Genomic DNA, 11,368 nt, shown 5'->3' with positions numbered 1-11,368 from the left:
GCTGCACTGTTTTCCCTTGGAGCTAGAAAATGTATGACTGCATACAATATGTCCATATTGTGACACCTTCATATTATGTTCAGGTAAATCATCATAGTATGATGTTGACTTTCTGATTCTATGTAATTCATGGAGCTGCCATATTACTTCGCCAGTCACCAAAGCAACAAAAGTTGATTTAAATTGTAAACTTGCTAAAGTCCCAGTACCATGTGTCCATTTGTAAAATAAGGCAAGGTACAAACAAACTGATAATACAAATATCTAGGTTAAAGTTCATGCGGACATTAATAAAAAGAGGTTGCATTTGGCTTTAAAATAATTCAGGTTGGTCCAGTTTTCAGCAAGTAAATTTGGTCTTGTTCAAAATAAAACAAAATAAAAACAACAAAAACATTGCACACCAAGATAGATTTTCAGTGCATTAAGTGGGTGTTGGACTGACTTAAAAGTTTCCCTTTTTGCATCCTGTTGATTGTGAGGAGATCCCATAGACGTAAAGTGCTGAGACTGATGTGAACCTTCTATCTGTACACCCATTCTACCTATCATTACACCTCTCAGTGGGACGCTGTGTTTTTTGGCTGCAACAGGAACAGTTCATTCCCCGACTCCAGTGCAATGTTTCTGAGGGCCACTGTCTATCTTCAGTCGGCAAGGGGGACGAATTAATGAACTTCCTCCCTTCTTGCACCAGTCACATAGAGTGTTGATGACTGGAGCAATCCCAAATGTTCCATCGCCCCCTTCTCTCTTCTTCTCCATCCATAGTCCACTCTGCAGTAGAGGATGGATGAGTAGAGCTCGACTAAGCTGCAGATAGTCCATGGACCATGACTGGCGAAACCTGTGAGCATTGACCACAATTCAAAGGCAAGGGCAAGTGTGAGTGTGTGTGTGTGTGCAAGGCCATTTCTCCTTCCATCTCTCCTGTAAGCCTTCAAGGCATCGCCATGACAACTAAGGCAAAATCTTCCAGCAAAAAGACACAAACCTGTGTCTTGTTCTTTTTCTTTTTGACTGCTGTGTTGCTAATCTCAACAACACACAATAATTGTTAGGATCTCTGTTAAATAAATTATCTATACATTATATTAGCCCCTCCCATAGACCTGCAACAAAGGAGGAGTCTATCTATGTCATAAAACTATAGGTTCCCAGTATCTGTATGTACTGTATGCTGGGCCTCTCTACAATTTTTCACAGTCCATGTCAGCCTCTTCAGAACAACAAGAGGCAGACAGACTTCCTCACAGAGATCAAACAGGACAAGATCTTACAAAAAAACAACATAAGCAAAGCCGATGCATACAAGTAGGAAGAAAACCGGAGTAGAAACGTTGTTCACTGCAAAATCAGTATCCAGCAAAAAGTATTCCACATAGTGTTTCCCTGGAAACCAACTAGTCCTCTCTGAGGACTGTGGAGCGAGGTGTGATGTGATTGGACTGGGGCCGTGGTGACATCAGAGCCTCACTGAACTCCTTCTTCGTCAACGTACGTTGAGGGAAACCAGCCAATCTGAAATGTCAACAAGAGATCAGAAACTTGGCAAAAATCTAATACTGTAGCCTACAGAAAAGCCTTCTAGATTTCAGTGAGGCAAATGCTAGATTAGACAACATTGTAGACTTCACTTTGCGGAAACCCTGTACATTAAGATTCTCTCATACCTGTGTAATTACACAGCAATTGCTACAATAAGAACATTGTAATATCATGAATAACATCTCTTAAGCCCCTCCTATATTGGTTCTCTCTCACCCTGCCATTGGCCTCTCCTTTCCACCAGCCCTGGTCTCCTCCAATCTTGCTGTAGATCTTGACGATGTCCCCTTCTCTGAGTGACAGCTCTCTCATGTCCCGTGCTGCAAAGTTGTACCTGGCCACCGCTGTGCTGACCACCCTCGGCGTGAATACTGCAACAATGACATCAGAGCGAGTCCGTGGGATAAGAGTGCAGAGAGACCAGACACATTGGTGGCCCACAAATAAAGATCGTGGGAGAGTGCACAACATTAACAGACAGTCGTGGAGATTAGGGTTGGAGGAGAGGATGGTGCATGAGTGATACGGAGGAGATGGATTCTACACCTTGATTCAATTTGACTTTCTAAAGAAACCAGTTCATTCAATGCTCTACTCAATGATGGCACAGTGATGACACATAAAGATAAAGTCTCACATCCTATATGCTCCAAACAATGTAATGTACAGTGATGACACATGACAACAGAGATGAGAACTTATGACAGCAGCTATGAAAGAGTACAGGATGAAAAGGGATGTGAAAAGAGAGGAGAGGTGGCTTGCTAGAGGAAAGAGGGAAGAAGAACAAGAGCTGAAGAAAAGGGAGGAGAGAGTACCTGACCAGAAGGGGGCTGAGCTCTGAGAGGAGAAGTTGAGACCCTGAGGACTGAGGAAGGAGAAGTTGTAGGAAGCGCCAATGGCTGCTGAGACAGGCAGTGGAAGAGAGAACAAGAAAGAGAGAAAGAGAGAGAAAGGAAATTAATTAGAGAGCGTGCTATAGCTGGCCAGAGATCAAGGTGGCCAACACACCGGGCTTTGGACAGATAGCCCCCATAGGAAAAAAATTGCCTAAATCAAGAGGGAGAAAAACAATACTCCATTTTATACCCATGCCTCACACACTAAAAAAAACAACCTTGACAAATGTCCAAGACACCAGAGGCGCTGAATCCTGCTCCTGGCCAGCCAGCCCCTATCCTCTGCCCTGAAGCACACACCTTCCAACCCACACACACACACGACACGCTCCCATTCATCTCTCCATCCATTTCCACACACTGACCAGAAAAATGGAGGGGAAAAAAGTGTCGTTTGAGCCAGATGGACCTGGCTGGAGAGGGAGAAAGACTATGTGGGAGGCTGGCCAGAGCAGAGAGCAGAGCCAAATCATTTATTACACATCTAATGATGGAGAGTGTTCAACAGAGCCTACTCAGCTGGCCAGCCAGCCAGCTCAGGGCCTGAGACAGCTGCCAGGAGCCCCAGCCCAGCTTTCCCCCCTCACTCTCTCTTTGGCGGGTTGGTTAGGTCAGGGGAAGTTGTGACTCTGGGAGGGACCAAGCCCTGCAGGGTGACTGGCCTGGCTTGGTGTCTCCTGTTCTGGGAGGAGAGGGGCGGGAGGAGAAACAAACCAGCAGCCTGTCCCTATCAGTTAACTCTGTGCCCATAGCCCTGTACACTCTAAGAATGCATGCACTAACTCTGAATAGGGATGTCTGTATTGTCAGACAGTAGAGGAAGATGGAGGCTCACCAGGGATGGGCTCACCTGGAGAGCGGGTGCTGGCCCGCGACGCCGGCCCCCGTTCTTTAGATTTATAGGGATATCGTAAAGTCGTGTCTAGCAGCTTGAAACTCTCCTTCAGCGAATGAGACTGATAGTACTCCACCAACTCCTGTCAGACAGAACACAAGAGAAAGGAGCAATAGGGTCATTCATTAATCATATAAGCATTAGAAGTAGTACGGGACAATATGTGACTGATTGATGAAAGCTATATTACCAGTAGACTCTCAAACTTCTTAGCCTCAGTGATGTGGATCCAGCTGTCTTTCTCAATGACTTTAATGTGCTTCACTTCATCATTGAACCTGTCGGAAACAAAAGTACTGCAGTGACTCGAGAGGAATCACAGGGAAGGGAACGGACAGAGTGGGCATGGTTTAACTCTAAAGGCATCCCAAACTGTATGACAACTTCCTGGCAATGTACAGTGGTGGCCAAAAGTTTTGAGAATGACACAAATATTCATTTTCACAAAGTCTGCTGCCTCAGTTTGTATGATGGCAATTTGCATATACTCCAGAATGTTATGAAGAGTGATCAGATGAATTGCAATTAATTGCAAAGTCCCTCTTTGCCATGCTAATGAACTGAATCCCCCAAAAAGATTTCCACTGCATTTCAGCCCTGCCACAAAAGGTCCAGCTGACATCATGTCAGTGATTCTCTCGTTAACACAGGTGTGAGTGTTTACATTTTAGTCATTTATCAGCCGCTCTTATCCAGAGCAACTTACAGTCGTGAATGCATACATTTCATTTCATACATTTTTTTCTGTGCTGGCCCCCCCGTGGGAATCGAACCCACAACCCTGGCGTTGCAAACACCATGCTCTACCAACTGAGCTACAGGGAAGTGTTGACGAGGACAAGGCAGGAGATCACTCTGTCATGCTGATTGAGTTCAAATAACAGACTGGAAGCTTCAAAAGGAGGGTGGTGCTTGGAATCATTGTGCTTCCTCTGTCAACCATGGAAACACGTGCCGTCATCATTGCTTTGCACAAAAAGGGCTTCACAGGCAAGGATATTGCTGCCAGTAAGATTGCACCTAAATCAACCATTTATCGGATCATCAATAACTTAAAGGAGAGCGGTTCAATTGTTGTTAGGAAGGCTTCAGGGCGCCCAAGAAAGTCCAGCAAGCGCCAGGACCGTCTCCTAAAGTTGATTCAGCTGCGGGATCGGGGCACCACCAGTACAGAGCTTGCTCAGGAATGGCAGCAGGCAGGTGTAACTGATTCTGCAAAAGGTACAGGGATTGGACTGCTGAGGACTGGGGTAAAGTCATTTTCTCTGATTAATCCCCTCTACGATTGTTTAGGGCATCTGGAAAAAAGCTTGTCCGGAGAATACAAGGTGAGTGCTACCATCAGTCCTGTGTCATGCCAACAGTAAAGCATCCTGAGACCATTCATGTGTGGGGTTGCTTCTCAGCCAAGGGAGTGGGCTCACTAACAATTTTGCCTAAAAACACAGCCATGAATAAAGAATGGTACCAACACATCCTCCAAGAGGAACTTCTCCCAACCATCCAGGAATAGTTTAGGTGACGAACAATGCCTTTTCCAGCATGATGGAGCACCTTGCCATAAGGCAAAAGTGATAACTAAGTGGCTCGGGGAACAAAACATTGATATTTTGGGTCCATGGCCAGGAAACTCCCCAGACCTTAATCCCATTGAGAATTTGTGGTTAATCCTCAAGAGGCGGGTGGACAAACAAAACCCCACAAATTCTGACAAACTCGAAGCATTGATTATGCAAGAATGGGCTGCCATCAGTCAGGATGTGGCCCAGAAGTTAATTGACAGCATGCCAGGGCGGATTGCAGAGGTCTTGAAAAAGAAGGGTCAATACTGCAAATATTGACTCTTTGCATCAACTTCCTGTAACTGTCAATAAAAGCCTTTGACACTTATGAAATGCTTGTAATTATACTTCAGTATTCCATAGTAACATCTGACAAAAATATCTAAAGACACTGCAGCAGCAGACTTTGTGAAAATTTATATTTGTGTCATTCTCAAAACTTTTGGCCACGACTGTACACTACAAAGATTGAGTCATTCAATAAAGTGACTTGCGCTATAAACTACGCAAAGGAATGTAGGTTTGGTAGTGTTAGAGATACAGAGAAGTCTCCTGTTATTTACCTTTCCTAGGGCAAATGGTAAACAACACTCACTTGATGCTGATGGCGAACCGCTCTGCCTCAGCAGTCCTCTCTCTGATCAGGTATGTTCCACTGCTGTGGGACTTCAACAGGTTGTCAGCCTGTGTCCGCTCCATGTTGCCAGCAAACCTGATGGGACATTGAGAGGGAACACAGGTCCTTGAAGGACTACGCATACACATAGTAATACACTGTCCTAACATATTAATACACCATCCTAACATATTAATACACCGTGCTAGCAACGTAATACACCGTGCTAGCATAGTAAAACACCGTCCTTACATTGTAATACACCGTCCTAGCATAGTAATACACCGTCCTAGCATAGTAATACACCGTCCTAGCATAGTAATACACCGTTCTAGCATAGTAATACACCGTCCTAGCATAGTAATACACCGTCCTAACATAGTAATACCCCGTCCTAACATAGTAATGCCCCGTCTTAACATAGTAATGCCCTGTCTTAACATAGTAATGCACTGTCCTAACATCATACAATTTATTTACTGCAGAGAAATGAGAAGATAGTACTTTCAAACTACACTGAATCATCATTTCAAAATGAGGACATCCCAACTTTTGAAACATGTATAATGTATCCAAGGTGAAGGGTCGTACCAGGGGTATCCATAGTAGTCTGTTTCCCTTGAGGGCTGCCGGCTGGGGAAGGACTGGAACAAAGGCTGTGGTGACAACAACAAAATCAGCATTAGAGAGTTCATAAATAGAGTAGAATCATTAGTGAGTGAATTAATGTGTATGTTTGAGGGGTATTTTACCTTGGGGTCCAAACAAGGCTTTACACAGTTGTTAGGAAAGAAACCACTCTTCTGGGTTTGGATAAGCTTTCCCTGGGAGAGAGAGACACTAGGTGTTGATATACAACAACTCTGCTGCTATGGATGGATATAGGAGAATGATATGACTGTTCCTCAGAATGTGTATGTTAGGTGATAACCTATAGTCACTATTTATAGGGGGGCGGGAGTGATTTTACCTCCCACCAGGTGGTGTCAGGTTCCCCCTTCAGCAGCTCGATGAAGTCCCCTGTCTGAAAGGAGAGTGGAGTCTTCCCTGGAGGAACAGGCGTCCCATGATAGTTCCTTACGGCCACCATCTTAGGGCCTGAAGCCAGGATAAAATGCATACTGTAAGATAAACTGAGCACTCTTCCAATGGGCTATGAAGACCATACAGAATTCTCCATATACATCTCAACACTTCCATCGCTTGTATTAATCTACTCAATCAGCGCTTGCATTGTAGTCTTCCACTAGATGGAAGCAGAGAGCTGTAGCTCTAATCCACCTTCCAAACAACTTCAAGTTAGTTTGACAGCTTGATAGCAATCTTTATCGAAGTCTGCTGTACATTGTTTTGATTTCTGACTGAGTAACATTACACTGTGCTATGTGAATTCCTGTATACACAGCATTCCTACCTGATGACGGTAGTCCAGGGTCCTGAAAGAGGAAGGATCAACACATAACAGGGTCAAGATAAGGGAGCTCCACACTGGAATTATAGTGTTCTGATGCTACACAACCAAATAGATGTATCAATCATTTATCAATAAAACAGCAATATGAGAACTTCTTCATGAAACAATAGATGGCATTCTTCAAAAGGTGATGAAGCTGAATGTCTAAGAAGCGGGGGGGGGGTGAAACACTCACCGTGTCGAGTGGATCTGAAAAAATAAGATAGAAAGAGAAAGGAAGAGAAAGAGCAGTCGGTCAACAAAATGTTACAACTCAGTATTTATTCATGTCCCATTGGACAGTCTGTATCTAGGGAGACTTGTCAGTAACACTTCACATGAAGTTGCTCCTACACCTGTGAAGTCCCACTGTAATATATAGTACTGGAGTTGAGCGTAAAGTAAACCTACTGATTTTGCAGATGGTGATGCACTCTAGACACTCTTTATGTGCTCCAGTCCCACAGCGGGAACAGTAGTACCCCTGGTAGAAGATCCCCCTGGAGACACAGACAGTGGGGGGGGGGGGGGGGGGGGGGTGAGGAAATGACAGACACTGACAAGCCAATTCTGCACAGGATCATTCCTGACCAGCTTGGACATGTCTTTATCTAAACACCACTCTAAATAGAACATACTGTACAACATGGGATGCTGTGCATTTGGAAAGTATTCAGACCCCTTGACTTTTCCAACATTTAGTTACGTTACAGCCTTATTCTAAAATGGATTAAATTGTTTTTCCCCTCATCAATCTACACACAACACCCCATATAGATAAAGCAAAAACAGGTTTTTATACATTTTTGCTAATTTATAAAAAAACTGAAATATCACATTTCAAATCAAATTGTATTAGTCACATGCGCCGAATACAACAGGTGTAGACCTTACAGTGAAATGCTTACTTACGAGCCCCTAACCAAAAATGCAGTTAAAAAAAAATATGGATAAGAATAAGAAATAAAAGTAACAAGTAATTAAAGAGCAGCAGTAAAATAACAATAGCGAGACTATATACAGGGGGGGTACCGGTCCAGAGTCAATGTGCGGGGGCACTGGTTAGTTGAGGTAATACGTACAGGTAGAGTTATTAAAGTGACTATGCATAGATGATAACAACAGAGAGTGGGAGCAGTGTAAAAGAGGGGGAAGCAAATAGTCTGGGTAGCCATTTAATTAGATGTTCAGGAGTCTTATGGCTTGGGGGTAGAAGCTGTTTAGAAGCCTCTTGGACCTAGACTTGGTGCTCCGGTACTGCTTGCCGTGCGGTAGCAGAGAGAACAGTCTATGACTTGGGTGGCTGGAGTCTTTGAGAATTTTTGGGGCCTTCCTCTGACACCGCTTAGTATAGAGGTACTGGATGACAGGAAGCTTGGCCCCAGTGATGTACTGGGCCGTTCGCACTACCCTCTGCAGTGCCTTGCGGTAGGAGGCTGAGCAGTTGCCATACCAGGCAGTGATGCAACCAGTCAGGATGCTCTCGATGGTGCAGCTGTAGAACCTTTTGAGGATCTGAGGACTCATGACAAATCGTTTTAGACTCCTGAGGGGGAATAGGTCTTGTCGTGCCCTTTTCACAACTGTCTTGGTGTGCTTGGACCATGTTAGTTTGTTGGTGGTGTGGACACCAAGGAACTTGAAGCTCTCAACCTGCTCCACTGCAGCCCCGTCAATGAGAATGGGGGCGTGCTCGGTCCTCTTTTTCCTGTAGTCCACAATCGTCTACTTTGTCTTGATCATGTTGAGGGAGAGGTTGTTGTCCTGGCACCACACGGCCAGGTCTCTGACCTCCTCCCTATAAGCTGAAAACTCTCTAGGTAGATAGTGTGGTCTACAGATGCTATACCTCAGGCGAGCAATAGCTCGAGACTTCCTTAGATATTGTGCACCAGCTGTTATTTACAAAAATACATAGTCCGCCGCCCCTTGTCTTACCAGACGCCGCTCTTCTATCCTGCTGGTACAGCGTATAACCAGCCAGCTGTATGTTGATAGTGTCGTCGTTCAGCCACGACTCCGTGAAGCATAAGATATTACCATTTTGAATGTCCGGTTGGTAGTTTAATCTTCCGTGTAGGTCATCGATTTTATTCTCCAAAGAATGTACGTTTGCAAAACGAATTCTCAGAAGGCAGCCCGCCCTCTGGCCCCTTTTTCTCCACCTCCTCTTCACGGGGATCTGGGCCTGTTCCCGAGAAAGCAGTATATCATTCGCGTCGGGCTCATTAGACTCGTTAAAGGAAAAAAAGGATCCTGCCAGTCAGTGGTGAGTAATCGCAGTCCTGATGTCCAGAAGTTATTTTCGGTGCAGTGGTCTAAGGCACTGCATCGCAGTGTTAGCTGTACCACCAGAGACTCTGGGTTCGAGCCCAGGCTCTGTCGCAGCCGGCCGCGACTGGGAGGCCCACGGGCGGAGCACAATTGGCCTGGCGTCGTCTGGGTTAGGGAGGGTTTGGCCGGCAGGGATATCCTTGTCTCATCGCGCACTAGCTACTCCTGTGGCGAGCCGGGCGCAGTGCACACTGACCAGGTCACTAGGTGTATGGTGTTTCCCCCGACACATTGCGGCTGCTGGCTTCCGGGTTGTATGCGCGCTGTGTTAAGAAGCAGTGCGGCTTGGCTTGGTTGGGTTGGGTTGTGTTTCGGAGGATGCATGGCTCTCGACCTTCACCTCTCCTGAGTCCGTGTGGGAGTTGTAGTGATGAGACAAGACAGTAACTACTAACAATTGGATATCATGAAAAATTGGGGAGAAAAAAGGGGGTAAAATAAAAAATAATAATAAAAAAAGACGGTAGCAGCAACATTATGTACAAAATAAGTAAAAACATAAGTTGCAAACAAAAAAACTATCGGTTGGGGACACGTAAAATGTCAGCCTTCTTCTCTGCGCCATTGTTACAGAGGAACATTTACAAGTATTCAGACACTTTACTCAGCACTTTGTTGAAGCACCTTTGGCAGTGATTACAGCCTTGAGTCTTCTTGGGTATGACACAACAAATTAGTCACACCTGTATTTGGGGAGTTTCTCGCATTGTTCTCTGCAGATCCTCTCAAGCTCTGTCAGGTTGCATGGGGAGCGTAGCTGCAATGTTGGACCAGGTGTGTGCCTTTCCAAATCCTGTCCAATCAATTGAATTTACCACAGGTGAACTCCAGTAAATTTGTAGAAACATCTCAAGGATGATCAATGAAAACAGGATGCACCTGAGCTCAATTTCGAGTCTCATAGAAAAGGGGCTGAATATTATGTAAATTAGCTATTTATGGGGGGGGGGGTTAAACAATTTGCAAACATTTCTAAAAACCTGTTTTTGCTTTGACATTATGGGTTATTGTGTGTAGATTGATGAAAAATAATAATAATGTAATCCATTTTAGAATAAGGCTGTAATGTAACAAAATGTGGAAAAAGTCAAGGGTTCTGAATACTTTCTGAATGCACTGTACACTACTGTTCCAAAAGCTTCAGGTTTGATTCCTGGGTGGCCAAACACTGTCTATTTGTGTTAACTGACTGTCGCTGTGAATAAAAGCCCCCGCTAAATAGCCATAAATTCAATGTACTACATCCACCGTAAGCGTTCCACTCTTTTTTTCAGGCCACACAATCAAGTGGATTACGTTTACGTTATGTAAAATACGGCACGTGTATGCTCTGCAGTGTATACGCTGTCATGTCCAATAGCCAGCACCATACATCAGACTAAAACACTGGGGCTACTGATGAAATTAGCAGTTAGCAGCTAGAAGTAGCAGCACACTGGTCCCTTCCACAGCACGGGGTGGGAATTTAGGTCAGCGTCGCTACTATGTCGTTTTTGGGTCAATACATTGCATGGAGTGTAGAGTGTAGACAGCCACTGTATTAGAAGTCAGAAGAGTGCACAGCGTAGTGCTGGAGCTGCACTCACATTGTTAACTTAGATGCAGGCCTACTGCAATGGTTAGCTTTTAGAGTGTTTCCGTGGGTGTTCTAGCTGTCAGTCAAATCAAAAAGACTCAAAGGCTGAGTGATTTGTCATTAAGGGAGTTTAGACAGGCTGGCAAGCTCAACAGACTGAATATCAAAGTAAGTGTGTATTGTCAGTAAGTACCACTAACAAACATCCCTTTAGAAAACAGTGCTGTTATCCGTCAACTAAGTGCATGATAAGGCCCGGTACATGGGAGGAGCTGTGCGGCTGGTGCCAAGTCTCACCTCAGCAGCATCTTGCAAGCTCGGCAGTTGGTGTTCTTCTCAAACGTGTGCATCTGGAAGTTGTGCTGATTGGCCGTGGCTTTCTCCGGCTTGATATTTGACCTTTGGGATTGGAGGAAACATACATGATACATAGTGAGTTTGAATGAAATGGATCTGATTAGTGTGAAAGATCCACTCGGCTGCAT

The 11,368-nt window shown here is 44.8% G+C and overlaps 1 protein-coding gene across 3 annotated transcripts in view; it reads right to left on the bottom strand.

Moving 5' to 3' along the window:
• The window catches only part of LOC115204148 (guanine nucleotide exchange factor VAV2), a gene marked incomplete in the record, with an annotated part of 246,388 nt that overhangs the window by 526 nt on the left and 234,494 nt on the right, over positions 1–11,368 (bottom strand). The window contains 13 exon segments of one of the 3 annotated variants that reach the window (XM_029769504.1): positions 1–1,521; positions 1,765–1,919; positions 2,367–2,453; positions 3,283–3,424; positions 3,533–3,620; positions 5,500–5,616; positions 6,112–6,176; positions 6,273–6,344; positions 6,491–6,618; positions 6,935–6,956; positions 7,170–7,183; positions 7,385–7,473; positions 11,181–11,282. The exon segment at positions 1–1,521 is cut by the window's left edge and continues 526 nt beyond it. In XM_029769504.1, the coding sequence (XP_029625364.1) occupies positions 1,474–1,521; positions 1,765–1,919; positions 2,367–2,453; positions 3,283–3,424; positions 3,533–3,620; positions 5,500–5,616; positions 6,112–6,176; positions 6,273–6,344; positions 6,491–6,618; positions 6,935–6,956; positions 7,170–7,183; positions 7,385–7,473; positions 11,181–11,282 (1,129 nt within the window). 3 annotated transcript variants of the gene reach the window in all.

Source organism: Salmo trutta, chromosome 12 (genome assembly GCF_901001165.1).
Source record: "Salmo trutta chromosome 12, fSalTru1.1, whole genome shotgun sequence".
Taxonomy (NCBI): Eukaryota; Metazoa; Chordata; class Actinopteri; order Salmoniformes; family Salmonidae; genus Salmo; species Salmo trutta.
Note: the sequence above shows the minus strand (reverse complement) of the source record. Positions and strands in the feature narration are given on the sequence as shown.